The 23,912-nt window shown below is 43.0% G+C and overlaps 1 protein-coding gene across 1 annotated transcript; it reads left to right on the top strand.

Annotated features, from left to right (window-relative positions):
• The first annotated feature begins 515 nt into the window (after positions 1 to 515).
• CLDN10 (claudin 10) lies at positions 516 to 23,269 on the top strand. The gene is made up of 5 exons (XM_022576927.2): positions 516 to 809; positions 7,063 to 7,224; positions 7,313 to 7,394; positions 21,222 to 21,329; positions 22,560 to 23,269. The coding sequence occupies exons 1-5, from the start codon at positions 590 to 592 to the stop codon at positions 22,678 to 22,680; spliced, it is 693 nt and encodes a 230-aa protein (XP_022432635.1). The 5' UTR covers positions 516 to 589; the 3' UTR covers positions 22,681 to 23,269.
• The last annotated feature ends 643 nt before the right edge of the window (positions 23,270 to 23,912 follow it).

The raw sequence follows: 23,912 nt of genomic DNA, 5'->3' as shown, positions 1-23,912 counted from the left end.
ACTTCAAGCCCAGAACCGCAGTGATCCCTCCTTGACAAGCCGAACTGGGTCACTCAAAAGAGCGTGGCACTAAATCTTTAGGGTTCAGCGGGCCAAGGGCTGCGTTAGCAGTTGGTGTCCTTTCCGGGCACACAAAAGCCTTTTTCTGCTCTGCTTTTACAAGGTATCCTAGAAGCCAAGCTATTGCCAATGGGTAGGGCTGGGGAGGGGAGGGGAGGGGAGAGGGCCCGAACGCAGCAAGTTGTCCACCTCCGGCTGCCAGTCTGTCCAACAGGAGAGCCGATCTCGGCTGTGCCTCGGCCCCGGGGATGGCGGCGCGGGGTGGGGGGGCGCACAGGGACGCGCCAGCGTGCGTTCCTCCAGACCGCTGGCGCCAGGCCAGCTGGCTCGAGAGAACCCAGGTGGCGACCGCAAAAGCTCCCCGCGAACCTTCTCTGCCCCAGAGGGCGCGCCCCCTAGCGCCGGGCCTGCAGGGGGCGGGGCGGGACGGGGTGGGCGGGGACGGAGGGGGCGGAGCCGCGCGGCTGGGCGCGCGGGGGTCGCGGCTCCGAGCAGGTGCGCGAGAGCGAGCGCTGCTACAGCGGGCGGTATGGCGAGCACGGCGTCGGAGATCATTGCCTTCATGGTTTCCATCTCCGGCTGGGTGCTGGTGTCCTCCACGCTGCCCACCGACTACTGGAAGGTGTCCACCATCGACGGCACGGTCATCACCACGGCCACCTATTGGGCCAACCTTTGGAAGATGTGCGTTACCGACTCCACGGGCGTCTCCAACTGCAAGGACTTCCCCTCCATGCTGGCTCTAGACGGTCTGCATCCCGTCGCCCCCCGCCCCTGCCCCTCGCTCCTCCACGGCCTGTCGGCGGGACGCCCGCTGACCCCACGACCCCCGGCGGGACCCCCGGGCCGGACTCCTCCAAAGCCCGGCCCCGCTTTCCCCCTCAGTGCCTGAAGGAGCCGGGGAGAGTCCCCGGTGCCCGTGGCCCTCCTTCCCCGGACGTCAGTCCCGCGGGGGGCGCCTGTCCGATCCCGGAACCCCGGGGCGGGAGAGAGGGGCACGCAGACAGGCCTGGGTGGGGTAGGTGACTCTCAGGCGACGGGGATGGAGGGAAGCAGCTATGTTGTCTCGAGAGTTGAGGACAGGGCAGTGGGACCCCCCTCTCTTGGGGACTGTTAGGACACGGAGTCACGAGAGGGGGCTTGTTTTCTCCAGCCAGCACTACCCAGAAGGGCTGGATTCTGATTAAAATGGACTTGTCAGAGCGAAATCTGCTTGCTCTGAACTCCCTTTAGCCATTTCGTTAGTTCTTTTAAAAGTGTGTGTGGGGGGAAAGGAAACGTTGCAGGAGCACCCGCTCCAAACCCCCCGCCCCGCATCTACAAATGAGTCTGCTGGGCTTTAACTCTGCCTCTAAACGTTAGGAACATAAGTAGCCCTAGCCTGTGCCGCAGAAAGTAGAGAATTCTGGCCAGCAGGAATCTTGTGCGGGAGACTGACAAGTTCTGTGTCGCGCCTCCCAAGCCCATTCTCAGCGTCTCCCTCAGCGTTGTTCTTTAGTAAATTGTTTTCTACGTAGTTCTTGTTAGCGACGCTCTATACTCTATTGTATTAGAACAACAGGTGTTCACAAGGAAAACTGGCTCTTTTTAGTCTCAACAGGTGTTTACGAAGAAAACTGGCTCTTTTTAGTTTCAGACTGGCTCTTTTTAGTTGACAGTGGATGTCAACCCGGTCACACTGATTGCTCAAGTCCTAGGCTCCTTTCTTCCAGGATTTTACAGCACATGACTAGATGGATCCCGACAGAAACTTGAGAGTCATTTACATTAGTTCTCAATTTGAGGTGTTTTCTTTTTCTTTTATTACTGCTCTGCAAGCTTTTATTTGCATAACTGAGTAAATAAAGGACAAGATTTAATCCCCCTAAGATGGTGCTTGCCACGAAAAGCAAACTGCTGCTCAATGGAGGTATTTGATGGAAACTCCGTATAAGGGAATACGTGTCTGGTTTTAGATGAGTGACACCTGGGTCTGTGTCCTGGTGTGTGTACAATAAGTAGCTGGTACGCTCTTGATTCTCTAGAATTATGGTTGAATTTCCTGTGCGCTGCAGAGCACACATCCAGGTAGATGTTTGAACAGGCAGGCTCTTGTTTCTGTGATTTACATTCAGGAATATGGGATTGACAGTTACTGTCCTAAACACATTCTTCTGTTGTAACTGTACTGTCACTGACGTAGCCTGCCAGATAGGTACGCTTCCTTCTACAGGACAGCTGGGGGACAAGGCAGGGGATGGAGAGATGAATACTCCATGAAGGTTATTGGGTGAGAATACTGTGCACCTTATGTGTCTGAGCTGAGAATGGACGTCATGGTCTCAATATCTGGGGACAGGTGGGGTAATGAGGAGGAAGGAGAGCATAGCCTTCAACCATCCAGCCCTAGAGAGGAGGCGTGACATTTGTATACAACCCAGCTCGCAAAATGGCCTTCCGCGTGTGCTCGTGTGTCTAGAAAATGACTTTAAGAGACGTAAATGACTTCACCTCTTGTTCTGCATTGTTTTAAAATTAATAACGTAGCTTTACGAGTCAGTACATATAGAAGTAACTGTTTTTTAACAACTGCATGGTATTCATTACTCTGGACAAACTGGTTTATTTAACGACTTACCCATTGTTGGACATTGGACCCTTCCTAGCTTTTCACTGTTCTTAGCACTTTACTGAAAACCTTTCTATTTGCCTCTTTGTGCGTATGTGTGTATCTGTAGTGTAGATACTGAGGAATAGTATTGTCGGAGCAGTAGAATATTCATTTTATTATTCAGTTTAAATCGTCCAATTACATTCCACCAACAGTGTATGAGAATACCTGTTTCTCCACATTCTCACCACCAAGTTTTTCATCCAGTTTAATGGGTGACATCCTATCATGTTATTATTTTATTCCCTAATCACTGTGATTTTGACCACCTTAGCATGTATTTATTGACCCTTTTTTTGTGTGTGTGACTTGCCTGTCCATATCTTATGCCCATGGTTCTTTTGTTTCCTCTTGGTTTAAATGATTTGTTTTTTTTTTAACTCTGGATATCAGTCCTTGATTTATTATATATGTTGCAGTCTCGGCCCATTGCTTGTCTTTTAAATGTGTGATGTCTTTTCTCATACAGAACATTGAAATGTGTACTATAATCCCATTTATCAGTCTCTTCCTGCTGGCTTGGCCTTTTGTGGCTTAAGAAAGCATTGCCTATCACAAAGTTATAAACTTACTTTTCATCATCTCTCAGAATAATATTTGGGGGGAGTTCAACCACACAGCTACATTTTCATGTGGAGGTAAGTCAGTTCCCCCAAAGAGGAGGCCCCTCTGCTTGTTCACGCTCTGCCGTGTATTTTCTGGGCAGCCACATCTGCTGGTTGCTGGGCCTAAGGCAGGCCCTGCCTGCAGCATGCTGCATGTGGATTTCCTGGTTATTGCACTAGAAGTGGAGGGAGAAAGCCACGTTGCCAGGGGCTGTGGTGACCACAGGCCTGAGTAGGTCAGTCCTCTCCTTAAACCAAGCAGAAAAATCCAAGCAGGGAGAGAGAAGGCTCACAGCTCTCCCCGTCTAGTCTTAAGTGGAAGAACATGCCTCTTGGACACAGATGATGGAGTCATTATTCTGAATCTCCTATGTGAGGTCAGAGCTCTGATTGCTCATCATCAGGGGGTATCACTGTTACCCCAGTTCTCCCTACAAGGAAAGAGCTAAATGTGCAGGTTTAATGTTATGCCATGTTAAGATTCCAACTGTAATGTCTGCTTAGAATCAATCTTTGTGTTATGGAAGGGAAGCTTTGATGTGTTTCTTACCATTCACTAGACGCTTGGTTCATATTCCTCCTGTGAAGGAAGTAATGTTATCCTTGGGTTTTACAGATGAGAAAACAGGCTTGGAGAGATTAGGTAATACAGTTGAGGATACACAGCAGGTAAAGAGAAGAACCAGAGGTGAAATTCAGGGTTCGTGTCTGCCCCTCATACCACCCTTCTCTCCAAGGATTTGCAAAAAGTACGCAAAGCTACTAGCATGAGAAAGCACGTCCTTTTTTTCTTCCTTCAATCAGCAGCGACCAGGTGTACTGCTAGGGAATTGTCTCCACCAAGTGGATATTTTCATTTTTGCTAGCTGGAAATGGAAAATAAGGTACATTTGGAAAACCATTTTAACTTTTAAGGGACGCCTTGAAGTTTTCCTCCAACAGAATTCATTAATTTAAAGTCACAGTAATTTACTAATTGAAAAGCTCACCGTTGAATGAGCTGGTGATTTCTGTTTATTGCTAACCCATATTCCTTTCAAAGCACCACTTGAACTGCAGCTGAGCATTTTGAGCCAGGTTGTTGTTTTTTTTAGTATATGCCATCTATTTTTGTTAGTGGGAATGTTTGCCATTTCTTCCAAAGGAGTTAACTATAAATTATACTTCAGAGAACTTCTGAGCAAATATGTTCATGCCTCAGCACTTTAATGTGTTAATTAGCTATTAACGGTGTCAGTAAATTAGACCTGTCAAAAATAATGGCCTCCTTGACTAGGTTTTTACCACCACTTCACTTGAGGGTGTTACTTATAAGTTTTGACCTCCGGAACTGTTAAAAAAGCAAGGTTGTAGACGTCTGCCTTGCAAAAGATAAACTCTGAGAGAGTTTGTGGGAAGTCACCCAAGGCTTGAGTCTGTGGGTGTTTTAAGGACTGGTAACCCCTAATTTACAGACCTCAGGCTTACCAACAACTGGATTCCATCTATGGCTGACAGTGGAGTTTATCCCCAGGAACTCCAAACCCTTCTTTTATGCATGCGATGAGTTAGCAATTTATTGCTACTGTTCCCACACCAGAGAGAGTTACCTTCCCCACCAAATCAGGGTTCTGGTTGGTTCTGAGGGGGGACCTGACCTCATCAGAACCTGCTCTCTATCTCTCCTCTTGTGCTGAGAGGGCAGAGCTGATCCTGCTGTAGGTACCTGGGCTGAGACCGGAGAACTGAGTGAGACACTTGGGGGAAAAAATGGTATGAGTAGTGGTTAAAGTTTAAAGCCTACTGTTATTTTTCCAGTCACATTAAGGGTTGAATTCATCAGCCTGGGATTCTGACCACTGTGTACCATTTGGGAAAATGTGTTTTATGTTCTTAGTGATCAGACCATAGACTTAACCTTTTGCAAGGCTCGTGTGTTTTCTGTACATAAAGCCTGTAAGATTCCTAAAATAATGCAAATTATGGTGCATGGTAAGGTTTTCTAGAATAGTTTTTTAAATATAGGATAGAGGTTATATCACACACACACTTTGTTGTCTGTTTAGGATTGCATAAGAGTTAGCTAAAACACCTCAAAACCACAGGTTAAAACAAATCTCAAAAAATCATGAAACCACACTGTCCCAGTAGCTCTGGTGGTAAATGATGAGTCAGTTGTGGTTGTCCTGGAGGACTGTCTTTAATCTTGCAAGGAACTAACAGGCTTCCTCCCCCTATGCTTCTATTGCTCCCTGGTTTCTGGTTGGGGGACTTGAGGGTTGAAGTTTAAAATAGAGCTGGGTCACTGTTCAGCGGCAGAGACACAGATAGCCCTGCAGCACTACTATAGCTACCAAAATAAGCCTCCATTATCCTGTTTTGCTAAAGATAAGTTTCTTTTGCTGTTTTTGACGGCCTTACCATCAGGGAAATTATTTTCTGTCTGGAAGTAGTTCACCCTATAAAATAGAAGATCATTGTCATTGCATTCTGCATTTGTAGGGGCCTAAATCTGTTCAGTTAATTAGAGCATCTTCTGGGTACTCTTCAAAACGGATCCTAGGGGTAGGACTGAAACTTAAAATTTTATTCTTTCCCTGAGAAACATACTGGAGGCCACCTTCCCCCATTATTCCCTGAATATATGATTATCGTAGCCTTAGAATTATTATTTATCATTGACTTTGCCTGAACACAATAATAAATGACTTGGTGTATCTTGGCATTTATGAGTTTTTTCATATTAAAAAGTTTAATGCCAAATGTAAACCTGAGAGATATGTACGTTCATTGGCTTAACAAATGAACACACCAGTATGTGCCATCATTATTTCAGATTGAAATACGGCACTGTTTCAGTCTGAAATGAAAATGACGGCATGTGGTAAAAACGTATTAGTTTAAATCCTGTTAACTTAAAATTTGTTAGTGTCTGGACAAAAGCCAGGCTGAAGTTTACCATCACCCTGGCTGTGCAAATAAAAATACGTGACTAAGAAAATGAATGGTGTAGGAGGAATGATCAAACAAACCAACAGAACAAGCTTTCAGGATACTTTGAAAGCATCCATTTATATGCAAAGAGTTAATTTCATAATTACAAAATATTCTTCTAGGAACCAACTAGTGCTTATTTAAACCCAATGTTATTATGTGTGCCCTGAAAATTTTTAAAAGGTCATGAAAATACATCTTGATTTAGACTTCTCATGGTTCATGATGACATTCCAGTCAGTCTCATTTATAATCTTTCACTAATATTAGAAGATGTGACTCTGTGGGAGCTCTGCTCGATTATAAAGATTACAACGTCAAAACCATTAAAACATCTGTTTTAAAGGTCTGATGTGCAAAGGAGTGACAGGGTTGAGATCGTGGCAGATGAGGTTTCCCAGGGTGAAAGGCAGTATTGCATGGGTTTTGTAGTCAGAGCTGGATGGAATCCATTTCAGCCCCTTACTAACTCGTCTCTGGCACATTATGTAACTTTTGTGTGCCTCAGTTTCTTCATCTGTGAATATGGGAATAATAACACTCAGAGATATATCCTGAGGATCATGCATATGGCAAACTGAAAAGTGTGTGACATAGAACAGGCACTCCATACAGATTTACTTGCTTTTCTTTCTTGCTTAACATATGTTTTAACCATTATGATTATTTTTTCGGAAAGCAGAACACTCATTCACGAGGACAGTGTAAAATGAGAGTTTCTTCCTGGAAAACCACATGTTTTATGTTAATGTAAATGACCTACTCTAATTGCAGGTTATATCCAGGCATGTAGAGGACTTATGATCGCCGCCGTCAGCCTGGGCTTTTTTGGTTCCATATTTGCCCTGTTTGGAATGAAATGTACCAAAGTCGGAGGCTCAGATAAAGCCAAAGCTAAAATTGCTTGTTTGGCTGGGATTGTATTCATACTGTCAGGTAAATAGTAGCTTTCTTCCAAACAAGGTGCTTCAGGATGTTAATGAAACACCAGTAATCATAGCCCTTTCCTTCTGATGCTCTTCAGGGCTGTGCTCCATGACCGGGTGTTCCCTGTATGCAAACAAAATCACAACAGAGTTCTTTGATCCCCTCTTCGTGGAGCAAAAGTAAGTACTCTTCTTAAGTCTGTATGCTTGTGGCTCACAGGAAATGGATATAAAATCATCTTCTAAATTAAGCTACATAAATTTCCTCCATGGCTCATGAAAGTGAGACATACTAATAAATGATGTTTGATGACATCATTCAAGAGCAAACGTTTTATATGCTACATTGGCAAAAGATGCATCGAATCACTGCATTAGGGTTACATAGTGTCTTGTCTCTAAATAGCTCAAGGCATAGGATTTAGAATGCTAAATGTCATCTACTGTACGAAGTCACGTAGAGGAAAAGTGCAAGAGAGGTGTAAGGTGGGGAGGAAAGAAGGATAAAGTATGACAGAAGAAAACTAAGAGCTTGCCTCGATTGTTGTCCATCCAAAATGATATTTGCCAGATGTTCTGGGCCAGCTTCAATCTCAGGCATTGAGATGAAAACTGAGACTGTGATCCTGAAGATTAGAAACGTTTAAGTGATATTGAATGAAATACTATTTTTCATTTTTAGTTAGCCTTTTACATTTGTTCTGTTGACCACAGCCTTAACACGTTCCACCTAATAAACCTTTGTAAAGAAATTGTACATGACTCAGGGTCTTTAAAAAATGGTGTAAGAGTGGCACAGACACCCAGATGTGACCGTCTCAGCTGCAGGTGAATGGTTTGGCACTTACAGACCAGTTTGTTTGTTGGTTTTTAATTATGGGCTGTTGCTTTTTATAGTTTCTCTAGGTTTATTTCTTTGCATTGGGAAAACCCAAGGAATACCAAATTAGAAATAATAATAGATCAAATATTTTGTCTTCCGTGAGAATATTCCCACAGACTTCTGTAGAAAGCCACATGTGTACTGCTATCATCCAGGCTGGGGATTCTCTTTCAGTCTTCAAATCAAATGTTATGGAATTTTAAAAGAGTAATTACTAAAATGGCTGATCAGGGTCCATTACTTTTTTCTGGTGGATTTAGGAATCTTTAGGAAATGATTTTTCTAGTACTGTCTTTAGTTTATGCATAAATAGTAAATGTATGTACAATGAAAATAATAGCTAACACATGTTGAGCCCCTACCATGTACCAAGCAGAGCATTGCAAATATTATTTTATTATTTTAGTCTTACAACATCCTTATGAAGTAGGTTCTCTCTGTACCCCCTTTTTTAAAATTGGGGAAAGAATTCGAGGAATATGTGCAAGGGAACTTGGACTAAGCTAATAGGCTGATTGAACTATGATTCAAACCAGGCAACCAAACTCTAGCACACTTAACTCTAAAATGCATGATATATAATATTCTACTATTTTGTAATTTTTGTGACAGTATGCCACATATATTTTTCATCAAAGAAGTTTCTTTTGTGCAGTAGTGTTTATTGTGAAATTTTATTAAATGGAAAACCAAAATGACTGCTTCAGACCCCAGTATGATGTTCACTCCCCTACCTATGTTAGAAAATGTGTTCTGATTTGTAAACTTTCTCCTGATTTTTGATAATGAGATTTGCACCGATGTGCATGGCACCAAACATTGAGGTGAAAACTAAGACTGTTCTCCTGAAGATTAGAACCATTTTAATGATATTTAAATGAAATATCAGTTATCATTTAAATATTATACTTAAATGACATTTTTATTTCAGGGTTTGATATCATAAATATACCACAAAATCATTTCTCACAGTTTATTTTATTAAAGACATTGCTGACTTTTCTGGATTACCTTTCGTACATCACTGTTCTGTCTTCCTGACAATCATTAATGATGTCTTTGTCAGACTCTTAAAAATCATTTTCATCTTTTCTCACAAGGCCGAGGCTAATATCTGTATCTGTATGCACAGTAACTTAAACCTTTCCTTTGTGCTCTGTGCTTGCTATATGCTCAGTCACCTCACTCGGTTTAGTACCACTGGAATTTCTTATTCTTTCAGATTTTCGTTAAACTCAGTTCAGTAATTATGGACTGTGAGAGGTTTTCCTCTTTTCTACATTCTTGGTGCTACTTTGAACTATTCCATTCCCACTGTGAGCTTCCCAGCATCCCTCTTTCTGTCTATGCCTACTCTTTCTCTCTCTCTGTTTTCACATCTGGAAAATCAGGATAATCATAGAGTTGCTGTGAGAGTTAAGAGAGTGTGTATATGTACCCTTAGAACTGATTAGAAAAGAGCAAAAGCCTTGTATTAATAACTGTATTGTGTTAGCTATTATTAAGGTTGCTTTTTAATTGTGTGTAGTAGTTAAGATGTACCTTATCTTTATGCATGTCTTTATTAGCTCTTTTCTGCAATGACTTAAAAATATAACACCTACAATTTGCCAATTTACCTTAGGTCATTAAAAACACAAGAGTGAGGGATTATGAAAAACACCATGGCTTACAAATTGGTAAATCACAGGTCCTTCACACCAAAAAATACAGACTTTATTAAAAAAAAAAAGAAAACCTGCATATTGAGAACATGTTTAGCTCCTTGAGATCAGAGCTCACTCACATTTCTATCCCAGCAGTGCCTGGCACAAAGAAAGACCATGACTTATGTACAAGGAATTATCAACGCCTGTTGAGAATTGTTAAATATGATCAGATGCTAATTACCCACAATGGTAGAAAAGAGGCATGAAGATGACATGTGACACCTACAGGAATTCACAAACTTTATTTAAATACAACTTCTATAAAAACCATCCAGTTGACTAACTTGCTGTCATCTGTTTTCCTTTTATCAACGCCTCTAATGGAGGAGAAGGAGATGGAAATTAGGAAGATTAATAAGCGGCAAATTGGGTATCAACACAAAGTAGACTGATTCCTTAGGTTTTCGGGTTTTTAAAAATATTTATTTATTTATTTGGTTGCACCGGGTCTTAGTTATGGCAGGCAGCCTCCTTAGTTGTGGCTCCAGGGCTCCTTAGTTGTGGCATGCAAACTCTTAGTTGTGGCATGCAAACTCTTATTTGCAGCATGTGGGATCTAGTTCCCTGACCAAGGTTGAACCCGTGTTCCCTACATTGGCAGCATGGAGTCTTACCCACTGCACCACCAGGGAAGTCCCTCCGTAGGTCTTACAAAATATCATAATTTTTAAAGTGAGATTTTGATTTTGGCATATTCTAGGGGATAGGGCTTCCTAGCTGGCATTTGCTAGAACTTAGTAAGTGGTGCCTCTGATGTAGTTTGTGCGTGAACACACAGAGGAATATGTTGGAGAATCACTGCCAAAGGCAGGGCCAGCCCTGGAAGAGTTGGGATAAGGGCACCGCTCTAGGGGGTTCTGACTATTTCTTTGGTGTCTTCATGGATCTGCATGAGGGTAAGTTCCTTGAGGTCAGAAAACATCTATTTCATCTCTTACTTGCCTAGCATGGTGCCCGGTGTGTGAAATCCTGATCTGTAGAACTAGTCCTTTCAGGATTAGCAGAAAAGCCTTCTGTTATCTCAGCAGACTGAGGAAGCCTCAGAGAGGATGGAGCTAGGAGGCAGGCTCACCCTCCTCTTCGCACCCTTATCATGCATTCATCTTTCTCCAGCAGCGTGGCTCCCTCCGGTCCTAGATGGCCTGGCTGTGGCATACGCATGCGTGTGTTTGGCCCTTAGGAAGGGCGATGAGGCACACCTGCTTGCCACAGGCTCTAGTTTAAATTTCTGGTGAGCAGATACTTGTCCCAAAATGCACTGCAAAACAGTTCAGGCCTCAGAACCTAGTTTTGTTGCTGTTTTTCTTAAGGATTCTCTAACATGTAAATTGAATCTTCTTTGTGGATTTCGAGGACATCCCTATATAAGACTCACCTTGGTTGCCTAAGTTACAAACACACAACTAAGCTCATCCACAGAGCTCCCACCACATTCCTACTATGTGCAGGGAACTCTGTAGGTGCTTTATTGACGAGGGAACAGAATGAGTGGCTTCTGGTGTATCGTTGGCATAAAGATTGTGGCAGTAGCGCTGCGAACAGTAGTAGGCTTTGTGTTCAGTGGCTAATTATTTCTGAAACCCTTCCTTTCCCACAGCTCATATGGGGAGATTTTTCTTCCTGCCTACAATCATTTGACAGAACTGCAATCTTTAAAGAGCTTCACCTGACTGTGGTTGTTTCTGCCATTTCTCCATTTTTTCCTTTTGTTTTACTTCCTTGCGTCCATTCAAGTTGTGATTATGTTTTATGGCTCCAGGATGGGCTCCTGCAAAGCCTTTAAAACTATTTCTCAACTCTTCCCTTTGGGCTGTTTCAAACCAACTTCCTCCTTTTTATTAAAGCAAAACCTACTACATAAAAAAATCTATCCTCTTGCAAGCTTATGGTCACAAGCACTCCTTAGCGTGATTCACCGTATCATTGTGTTGAAATATAGTTACATATCCCCCCCATGGCTTTGTTGTCCAAACCACTAACTTCTGAGTGTCTTGCTTTGTTTTTTCTGAAATAGACTGTTCCGAAGAGTTGATTGGCTTAAAGAGTTGTTCTGCATAAAGAAACTTCTTTTCAAGTCATGCAAAGTTGGGGCACTGAACCAATTTCCTTAACTGAGGAAACAGGACAGCGTGATCTTAGATTTATTCGCTTTTAGTCAATGAGATTTATCATGAGTGTTTTGGCTCAGATATTCATATTTGGGTCTTTGTATTTTGAGAGCTTTTAAAACCATGGAGTTATTTATCTCTAGCACTCTTCATTCAGTTAGTTTCTACTTTAGAATCTAAGTTTTACTTTGGTAAAATCTTTTCATCATTGTGGTTACTTAGTAGTTAGAGAAGTAAACAGCTGTCTACTTCCCAATAGATTCCCTCATTCTTGTTATCTGTCAAGTTCAATGCACAAGAGACAATTCAAGAAGGACGTTTCTAGGTTACACACATTTTCCTGGGTGAAGCTGAAAGGAATATCGATCTCACTAGGTGACCTTGCCTAGATATTTAACTTCTCTCTTCTGTCCTTATTATAATTTAATGAATTATAGATGTCTGTGTACTTAAGCTTATTGCAATCATGAGGTTATTTGGAGAATGAATTATTTTTGGTAAAAGGCTCATAGATTCTCAGATAAGGGATTCCATAGAAGTGCCAAGTGTTAGGAACAAAACAGAATTTGACTGTTAAATATTAAGAAGGTGTTACTCTGTGATTTCACTTTGTTCTGTGGTAGCACTGGCCACTTCAGATCATCAGAATTGCTCTGATGCTTTTGTTAACGCTGGCAGGACTTAAAAATATACTTGGAAATCAAGTGTTTGGCAACTGTGTTTTGTTTTCACTGACCAGTATATGAAGTCACGACTCCTTCCAGTTTGCCAGCCTTTCTGGTAACTCAGCTTTTAGCACCACCACCCCGTTCCCTCCCTTTGTTCACATCCCAGCTAACCACTGCATATCCTGCAGGACTTGCATTCTGCGTAACGTGCCCACCTCCGTGCTCCCTTTGCCCTTTGTGCTCCGATTATAATCCTACTGGGCAATGACACTTGCTTATTGGTCCATCTTCCAAACCAGATCAGGAGCATCTCGAAGTGAAGACCACGTCTTGCTGATTTGGGCATCTCTTGTAGCTAGTCCCTGCTCCGTGACATTTCCAGCAGGGATGGTCAGTCAGCAGTGGTGTACAACTGTCTGTCTGCACCTCTCCTAGAGTGGAAAGACTGTGTGCTTGGGGAGATTTGGTTAAAGGAATGGGCAAGGAAGGCAGCCTACACACTGGTTAAAAATGAGGACCTTGGGGCTTCCCTGGTGGCGCAGTGGTTGAGAGTCCGCCTGCCAATGCAGGGGACACAGGTTCGTGCCCTGGTCCAGGAAGATCCCACATGCCGCGGAGCGGCTGGGCCTGTGAGCCATGGCCGCTGAGCCTGCGCGTCCAGAGCCTGCGCTCCGCAGCGGGAGAGGCCACAACAGTGAGAGGCCCGCATACCGCAAAAAAAAAAAAAAATGAGGACTTCGGATCAGGACTGCCTGGGAGGGAACCCCAGCTCTGCCATTTATTAGTAGTGTAACCTTGAAGAAATTACTTTCCTTTCTGTGTCCTGTGTCCTTTGTCCTCAATAACTATGAGGTTATTGTGAGGATGAAACAAGATAGTACATTTCAGCTATTTGGAATGTGCCTAGCATATAGTAAGCACTCAGTAAATGCTAGTAAATTAATTTTAATGGTACTGACCCTTAAGCAGAGGATATTAATGTAGCAGGTCATTATCTTATATGCTGTGTTAAGGGTGGCCACAGAGAAATGTATATTGAAATTTTGGAGGCCTAGTGGAAAGGATAATTGTTGTAAGACACTTGACTCTCAAGTGGAAGGCAGTTAAGGGACCTAGCATGAACCCATTTAAAAGAAACAAGGCTTGTGTAATTCCTTCTCTTTATTTCTGATCATCTCCATCACAGCTTTGAGTTAGAGATACGCAGCAATTTGAAACTGTCAAATGGATAGACACGTCTGAGACCCTTCTCATGAGAACTCATCCTATGTTCATCTTCCCAACTCCAGGTTCGATTCTAAACTGTTTTCAGGCAGTCTGCTGAGGATTTCATGTAGGGTATGCTTTTTTTTTTTTTTTTTTTTTGCGGTATGCGGCCCTCTCACTGTTGTGGCCTCTCCCGTTGCAGAGCACGGGCTCCGGACGCACAGGCTCAGCGGCCATGTCTCACGGGCCCAGCCGCTCCGCGGCATGTGGGATCTTCTCGGACCGGGGCACGAACCCGTGTCCCCTGCATCTGCAGGCGGACTCTCAACCACTGCGCCACCAGGGAAGCCCTAGGGTATGATTTTAATTGACCCACGCTTTTTTGCTGCAAATCCATCTGTATTTTCTTCCTTCAACATAAACAGTTGTGCAAACCCACCTTCACACCCACAGACTCTTGCTGGTCATGGCCCCAGGTGTCACAGGACAGCCCTGGTTGTTTTAAAAATTTCCCATCTTGGAGCACAGCCCCCCCCTCTGCAGTGTCAGTTTATTCAGACTTCAAAGTTTGCGTGAGAACATGTTACTGTGCCTAATTTGAGTGTTGTGACTCAGCACATCGTTTCCCACTTAAAATCAAGGCCCAGTAAACCCCCAGTTATCCACACGAATGGAGATCAATGGCATGGACGTTGCTCAGTAACAGATTCGTTTTTGAATTGAACTGTGTAATTTTGGGAACAGGAGGTGGTCCTTTTACATTATAATGTACTTTGACTAATATTATATTAAGTTATACTGTGGATGGTTTATAAAATTTCCATGAGTAATCGGCAAGAATCAGAACTCCTGTAAGGACACTCACTGTGCACTTTACACACGGTTAGAGAGGGAAGGAGGCAGAGGGGTTAAGAGGCGGGTTTTTGAGTTCACTCTCTGCTCAGCTCCTGGCCCTGGCCTTGGCCCTGGCCCCTCTGTGATCTTAGGGAAGATGCACTTGCTTCCTCTGGGTAATGGGGATAGCACCTGCTGCTTCTCAATGTTAGGGGGATTAAAGAAAGTAACATATAGACAGCACCCCCGACAGTGGCACATGGTAGGTGATTACCTGTTCTTAACATACAGTCTATAGAATTCTGAACTACCCTAATGATAACTCATAACACACGGAAAGGTAATGCACGCATGTCTGTTATAAACTATAAACCAGAGAAAAGAATGCGTGTGTGTTACGAACATTGAAAAGCAATTTAGAATTGACACACACACACAAATCAGTCTTTATTTTGCGTTTCCTAAATTTGAGAATTCTCTGTGAAGGTTCCATATGCAAGTAGGTGCTTATTATTTAAATTATCCCATTCTACTCTAGCCACCATTTGCGAAGCACCTGCTGGTATTTCATAGTCCTGTAGGAAGCTTTGGGTAGGAAATCTTGTGGTATCTTCCAGACCGTTGAGCAAACTGTTAACTGATGTGAATTGCATAAGGAGAGGAGAGACTGCAGCAGCCTGGGGAGATACACGGGTCGGTGGGCACTAAACAGCCTGCTTCCGGTGCCTGGGACCCCAAAAGGATGTGGAGTATTTGGGGGAAATGTATGTTTGTAGATAATGCCTGTAGAATGCTTGTTTACGTAAAATCCATCCATGCAGTTATATAGACCTTGGATTATATAAGCCTATGAGTTGAGGAAAGTTTCTTTTTGCTGGTAATCTTTAAAAGATCGGTATACCAATGGAATTCAATTTTAAAATGTTAACATTGATAATATATGGGTGTGCTTCCTAAACTTTAAACTTTTTTTTTTTAAACATATTTAGTTGTTTTAAAGTAACTGGAATGTTTTGGCTGCTACCACCCTTGATTAAAATGAGTAGTAGGACAGTATGTTTGAAAAAAGACTATCCTTGATGTCAAAAGACTTGACACCTAGCTCTGTGACCTTCAGCAAGCTGACTTTTCTCTGGGGATCTTAAAAGGATGAGGATTTTTTCATTTGTGAAACAGTTTTTGTTTTGTGTTTGGAGGAGCTGCATTTTCTTTTTTCAAGTCCAACAAGCCCTGATTTTAATTATTACGCTCACCTCTTTTTGTGCTGGGTGAAAAGACAGCCTGAGGGAATTCTGAAAAAATTCCATACCCTAGAGCCACTGAGAACGCAATGAGCCAGAGAGAGCGAAAACACATCTTTCTGAAATGACAACTGAAAACGCATTGTACTGATGGTGTTTTTTCACATCGATCCCATCTTTTACTTAGCTAAGGTGTACACAAAAGGGAGAAAGAGTGTTGGTTAAGAGCTCGGGGACTGGGATCATAGTTATGGGTTTTAATTCCTGGTTCTACTATTTGCTTAGCTGAGGTATGGGGAGGAAAGTAATTTGATCTCCCTCAGCTTCAGTTTTTTCATTTGTAGAATGACCGTAGGAAGACCTCTCTCTCAGGATCGTAATGAAGATCAAATATGATAACACATGCCAAAACAACTTAGCACACAAGACAAAACCCTAGTACAGTGAGCTGATAGTAATAGTAGCTATTGTGGTGGTGGACAGTTACTTGAATCACATCTATACAGATTTGGGAGAACAGGTAATGTTTACTTTACAAAAACATGCTCTTCTGCTTCTCTTGTTAAGTTTCATCACAGCTTACTATAATCATTTGCTTAATGTCTGACCATCCCCACTAGACTGTAAGATCCTTGAGACCATAGCTGTGTTCTCTCATCCATCCTGAAACACATGGTTCGCACAATGCCTGGCCTGTCATTTCTGTGCTGGTGACCAGGGTAGGCTACACCAGCTCCCCGTGGATGGCAAATCAAGTCACAACAGGGGATTGGGTGCAAGAGAGACAGAGGGAGTAGCTGAAAATAAGAGGTGTCCCTCAATCCATTCACTCAGGATTACTGTGCAGGTTACAAGGCTGAAATAGGAGGCGAAGTATGAAATGCATCAGAATTTAGGCCAGGTGTGGTTCTAGCTCAGGCTCTCTCAACAGGAAATGAACATGTGACCAGTAGCTGGGAGCCCCAGGTACAGCCAGGTGAATAAGAATTAACTTCATCTAGTAATTCAGGGTACATTTTAATGCCTTAGATCTTTATGGTTCTTTTTTGGGAAAATAATAAGTGATCAGTCTGTGTTTTACTTTCTCTGTATAGAAGAGAAAATTTTCCCTATTGTTTACTAGATTCACATTCAATTATATACATGAATTAAGGTAATAAGCCAGCTTTGATGAGTCTTATCCATTGAGCAGAATGTCTGAGAGATATTCCAAAAGCAGTGTCCTGATCTGTAAAACGAAGTTATGTCCCTAGCCTGACGGTCCTGGATCTGTCTGGTGCTAAGCAAATTGATAGCCTTTCAGAATAATGAAGAAACTTTGGTGATTTTAACAGCTCGATAAAGAGGCCGCTCTCCTAGTGGGAAAGCTGGTCTAGGGCCAGGAGGATATTGTTAACAAAAGACAGACCTGCAACAGATCATCTGAAATTTGGCTAATCATCTAAGGTGTTGAAGTCTGCTTCTTCCTGTTACCAAAAATGAAGAAAGATTTCCAGGCAGAGACAAGAGTTTCCTGATAAATGTTAAAGGAGACGTTGCCCAGAACAAACGAGTGGATGTTACCTTCAATCCTGTCTTTCAATAATACAAGGCCATTTTTGCCAGATCACGTACACTGATGGGTGTGAATTCAAGTCACTGTTGAATAAGTCTGCTATACGTGTCTTTCAACAGAATGAAGAAGAAAAAGTCTCTGTAAGAGAAAGAACCAAGTCACAAAAGCCCTCACATCCAAATTGTTAAAAATTATTGGTATAGACGTGGAATCTCTTAAAGACTTCAGCTCTGAAATGGTTCTGTTTATTAGATGTTTGTCTTTGACAGAATTCATAAGAAGTTCAAAAGGAAATGATATTCTCCTTGGAATAGAGTCTATATTTAGTGACCTCAAGAAAATCTAAAAATATATTTAAAAACAGGAATAAGTGAACCAGTTTTTGATACAAGCCAAACTCATGATTCTTAAGTCCCCTCAGAAAGTTTCAAGATGCTTAAATGAATATAAAGACAGAGTTTCCAACATTTGAACTGCTTGGGTAATTTATTCTCTGATTTCTACACATTTGTATGTTCTTTTTATTCTTTTTATTTTTAAATTTTTTTTATTTATTTATTTTTTTGCAGTACGCGGGCCTCTCACTGCTGCGGCCTCTCCTGCTGTGGAGCACAGGCTCCGGACGCGCAGGCTCAGCGGCCATGGCTCACGGGCCCAGCTGCTCCGCGGCATGTGGGATCCTCCCGGACCGGGGCACGAACCCGCGTCCCCTGCATCGGCAGGCGGACTTCCAACCACTGTGCCACCAGGGAAGCCCCTGCTCTTTTTATTTTTTTAATATTTACTTATTTATTTGGCTGCTCCGGGTCTTAGTTGTGGCCCGCTGGATCTTTGTTGCCGTGTGCAGGACCTTTGTTGTGGCATGCGGGATCTAGTTCCCTAACCAGGGATCAAACCCGGGCCCCCTGCATTGGGAGCCTGGATTCTCAATCACTGGACCACCAGGGAAGTCCCTGCTCTTTTTAAATGAATTGATAGTGCCGAGCTGTGGTTTGATTTCTACAACCCTAACCCGTAATGGACTATTATTAATAATTAGAGACTTACTTTTAACCATGATGCCTGGCACTGGCATCCTATTTTAGAAAGCTAAATATTTTGGAAAAAGTCTCAGACTGTTTCTTCCAGGAGTATTTATACTGAGAGTTAAATACTAATGCATAGTTTCAGGAGAGAAAACAGCCTAAGCTCTAGGGGGAAAAATAAAGAAAAATAGAAAGTATCATTAAATTGTAATCCGATATTCATGTCCTCCAAGTAGAAATTTTCACTACGCTCATCCTTTAGTTGTCTCTGCAGTAAAAGGATGACAGCAGACGGACTTGATGCCAGCTTGCTGTGGGAACTGCAGATGTCTAAAGAGGTCCGGTGACAGGCACCTACACCTTGGCAGCCCCTCTGCTCGTTTTATTTGTGTAATCTCATCCAAACATCATACAAGAAGGGCTGGTTGTGGACATCCAGGATATCCTTTTTAGATGTGTAACGTGATATTTAATGAAGGTATCTTTTATAAAACTACCAGTTTAACACTTGATCTGGCCAGCTCTTTTGCTTTCACCTGTGCCCTTCACTCTTCAGTCCTCTTTGAGCTGGTTTTTGTGCAGACCGAAGGGGTTTTTCCCCACTTACGTCAACCTTCTGTTTCTGCTACTGTGTCTGATTGGAACAGTTCAAGAAGTTTCTCGGTTCCCAGAGCTTAATCAGTTCTCCAGGGCAGGGTGAGGTGCTTACAGCTGTTCCTTCCTTTAGCTCTCAATTTGATTTCCCAGGGAAGGCAACACAAGTGTGAGAAAAGAAGGGATCACAAGGCAGCGTGTACTGTGTACGTCACCCATTCCCAGTTGCAAATGGAGGCTGTGAAGTACCTCAGAAGCCGGATCTGGAAATGGGCACGTGGACCACACGGCCCTCATCTTGTGTAAATGTTGCTTCCTGCTCCTGCTGGCTGGGGGCCAGGGCCACACTGTCACACCACCACTGCTGCCTGCGCCTGCCCAGATGGGAGTTCAGACGTAGCACCACAGCATGTAGAAAAGGATGAGGCAAAGCTCAGGACAGGCACAGGTCACTCACGCCAGCTGCTGGCCACCTAAGCCTGGCTCTGGCCCTGCACTTGGTTCAGGGGGACAAGCTGACCTTGGCCCTGGCTTTCCCCTCTTACTCTCACCTCTTCTTTTCCGTTCTCAGCCCCTCTGTGGATTCTGTATGATCCAAACAGACCCTTCCCACTCTGACTTCATTTGACACTGAAAAGCACCATTAGGTAGGGAATGTCGTCCATCAGTTTTTGCCTTGTGATGGTGGTCTGTGGGCTCAAAGAGTTTGAGAATCACTTCTTTATTTAGAAAAAAGGATAAAAGTAAAAAAATCCCTATTCTTCAGGAAGAGGATAGGCAGACATGAGAACACTACAGCCCGAGATTTGGTATACTTTCCTCATTCCTTATTTGTTTCTCTGAAACATATATATATATATGTATATATAATGTATATATATTCCTCCCCTAAAAGGGTTTCCTCCAGCACGCAGCTGTGATTTCCTTTGTTGTTCTCAGTAGCGATATTTGTACATTTGTATGGTGACCTTTCCAAGTCAGGGGCTGTCTTATCTTTCCATCTGTTCTAGTCATGAGCAGAGTACTATGGCCTGCCATCTAGGAGATGCTTCACAGCAATCTGTCACTAAATTATAGTTATTTTTTATTCATCTCTCACTAGATTGTAGTGATAAGCAAGATGAGGCTGTACCTATCACTGACCTTTCACTGACACTGTAGAAGAAGAAAAACTATTTTTTCCTCTACTCTCCTAGATTCTCTGCTGGGACCCTGTAAATTAGACTGAAAAAAAGGTAGATTAATAAGAGAAAACCAGAGTTCATTAACATGTGCGTCACACATACACATGGGAGTACCCAGTGATGCGTAACTCAAAGGGGTGGCTAGAACTTGAGCTTATATAGCATCTTAACAAAAGAACAATACATTTGTAGAGAAGTGGCAAGACAAAGGAAAAAGACTTTGAGCTTCTAGAGGCACAAATTATGGGAAGGCACGTGATGAGGGAACTAATGGAAGATGAGTTAGTGAAGTTTGTTACATAGATTGCTCTGGTGCCATTTGTGGGCTGAGCAACATGTACAGTGTCTCTGGGAATTAACTTCTCTCCTTCCTGGCAGAGAGGGGATAGGGAACAGCTTTACAAATTTATGTCCTGCTTTTAGGCAAATGGGGGGAAGGCAGAGAGCTTTCCCCGTATCTGTTTCTTCTCAGTTGCTTTCAGCTCAAAATAATCCTTGTTGCCAAAGTGGCACATTTGGGGTGGCATGTTCTGCCACCCTTCAGTACCTTGCACATGACTGCACACAGCGGGTGCTTGATAAACACTGAGTTGAACTAAAATAAAAGCAAAGGCAACTTTCCCTTTTCTAACTGGAGTCTGCCTTAATGGTTTAGCCTGCGTGACAGAATAAAGAGATGGAAACCTTTGTGAGCTTCAGGCAGAGCCCAGAGGAAAGATGCTGATTGGCCAGGAGGCCCCAGCTTGAGTTGACTGCTCCTGCTTTGCCCACAGCGATGCTTTCATCTTCCTTTTGGGATGTTGGGAAGATATAGTCAAGTGATGGCTATAAAAACGCTTTGCAAAAAGTTTAAAGCATTATACAGATGTTATTACTTCCTGTACAAGCTCCAATAGCAAAAATGTATTATGAGCATTTAATAAGTGTTGGCTAGTAGTGTTAAACGTTGTTTACTCCCCAAATAAGTAAGCTTTTATACTTGTGTGATACTTCTTCACAGGTATGAATTAGGAGCTGCTCTGTTTATTGGATGGGCAGGAGCCTCACTCTGCATAATTGGTGGTGTCATATTTTGCTTTTCAATATCTGACAACAACAAAGCACCCAGGTATGAAAAAGAGACAAAAATGGCCTGTTAAAAAGTACAGTACTATTCTAAATTGTTACACGTGGGACAAATTATAGATAGTTCATGTGATTCTTAGAAACTTCAAAAACCCAGAATTGGGGCTTCCCTGGTGGCGCAGTGGTTGAGAGCCACCTGCCGATGCAGGCGACACGGGTTCGTGCCCCGGTCCGGGAAGATCCCGCATGCCACTGAGCGGCTGGGCCCGTGAGCCATGGCCGCTGAGCCTGCGCGTCCGGAGCCTGTGCTCCGCAACGGGAGAGGCCACAACAGTGAGAGGCCCGTGTACCGCAAAACAACAACAACAACAACAAAAACAAAACCCCAAGAATTGGGAAAGGTTAGGAATATATACTAAATATGACATTTAATATAGTAAATATTATATTGAATAGAATAAATATAATTATAGTTCATTAAAAAAAACCCAGAGCTTGACATTCTTACATTCCAAAGCTATTGATGTAAGTAGAAATCTGGGTCTAACTCTGGGGGTATATTCTTCACTTTGGCCTCATGAGAATTTTCACATAGGCAGAAATTGCTGATTAAGGTCACCACAGTCTCCTAGTTTCCAGGAAGATGAGTTTTAAATAAGTATTTTTCTTTTTTTATAAATTTATTTATTTATTATTTGGCTGCGTTGGATTTTCGTTGCTGTGCGTGGGCTTTCTCTAGTTGCGGCGAGCGGGGGCTACTCTTCGTTGCGGTGCACAGGCTTCTCTTTGCGGTGGCTTCTCTTATTGTGGAGCACGGGCTGTAGGTGTGTGGGCTTCAGTAGTTGTGGCACATGGGCTCAGTAGTTGTGGCTCGCAGGCTCTAGAGCGCAGGTTTAGTAGCTGTGGCGCACGGGCTCAGTTGCTCCGTGGCATGTGGGATCTTCCCAGACCAGGGCTTGAACCCCTGTCCCCTGCATTGGCAGGCGGATTCTTAACCACTGGCGCCACCAGGGAAGTCCTTAAATAAGTTTTGAAGGAGAGTAACTGAACAAATTAAGAAGCCATGAGTTTCTTCTGCAGATTCTCTTGGTCACAGCAGCTGTTCAGAAATGACATTGAAATATTTCTTGGGGAGAGACAGAAGGGAAGAAAGATAAAAGTAATCAGGGAGACAAACTTAGCTATGATGGAAGTAGGGGCAAAATGGTTTCTTCCCATTTTTGTTTGACCTACGTGTAAAAGACAATCTACCAAACTGTGTTTTGCCTTGCAGAATGGGATACACATACAATGGGGCCACATCTATCATGTCTTCTCGGACAAAGTATCACGGTGGAGAAGATTTTAAAACCACAAACCCTTCAAAACAGTTTGATAAAAACGCTTACGTCTAAAAAGAGCACTGCCCTCTAGCCGTGTCTTGAGCTTGTTTTAAACGTGAACTGTTCACAGAATGCTGCCATCAAGGCCCTCCTACAATTAACACTCAAACTATTTTTAAAATACAAATTTGAAGAACTTGTTGATTATCGGATGTAAATGTTCTTACATAGTTACATACTGATCATATTCTGTTGTGGCTTTCTATAAAAAATAAACAGGCTATTTACAGGATTTGTATATATTTTATACATCGTAAAATATGTATATGTATTTAGCACCAAAGATTCCAGTATTCGTAACGTAGCCTTCTTAATCATTCAGACCTTGCAGTCTTTGTCTCCATTTTTTGTTTCTTTTTCTTCGTATATTAAACAGAAGGTGTATAAGGAGTCGTGTCCTGTAAACAGTATGGGGGCAATCTGAGACTATTCCTCAGATGTTTGCGTTGAACGAACATGTACTGGCTGCGTAGAGCCGAGTTCTGGTTTCTGACCCCTGTCTGTCACCCCCGTACTTCTCCACGGCTGCTCCAGCAAGGGCTAACAGGGCCAAATGCTATTGCCCATCGCCTGGCACGTCCGCTTTAAATAACTGCTCCGGCTTCTCCAGTACAGAGAGCAGATCCTGGGGTGGGGCATCGGCAAGAGCAGAGCTGTAGACGCCCGTCATGGCCGACTTTGGGGCCAACAGAGGAAGGCCTGGAGCTGCATTGTACCTGCCCCGTTCAGAAATAACGGACAAAGTTCCAGTGTGTCGCTCAGGTCGTGTGCGTGGAACTAACCGGTAATGGAGAGACAGCATTTTTCAAGACGTGTTTCAGTGACCTCTGACCAGACGCCGTTTTATTTCTAGGGCCAGCCCCTTTACCTCATGCCCGTAAGGGCGATAGTTATCTCAGTCTGCGTGTGCCCTCACTCACTCATCCTCATAACTGCCCCCTGAGGTAAGTGCTGTAGCAACCTGAGCTGGCAGGGGATGAAATGAAAGCAGAGGGTTGAAGTGACTTGCCGCGGCGAGTGACAAAACCACGACTTTGAACTGAGGCAGTCTAGTGTGAAATATACAGTCTCAAGCTTTGGATAATTGGTTGTCTGTGTAAATCTATGAGTCAGACCCTTTCCAATACTAATCACAGTATGGGTGACCGTAACATTTTCATTTTCCTCAAGCGTGAAAGACTTAAAAAGGAAAATCACATTGTTTGGAAGTGCTCAATGAAAGAAAAAGAACAAGTTTATTACAC

Source organism: Delphinapterus leucas, chromosome 18, assembly GCF_059928025.1.
Source record: "Delphinapterus leucas isolate spDelLeu-1000000601 "Yukka" chromosome 18, BTC_Dleu_Yukka2, whole genome shotgun sequence".
NCBI lineage: Eukaryota > Metazoa > Chordata > Mammalia > Artiodactyla > Monodontidae > Delphinapterus > Delphinapterus leucas.
This window is presented reverse-complemented; position numbering and strand designations above follow the sequence as displayed.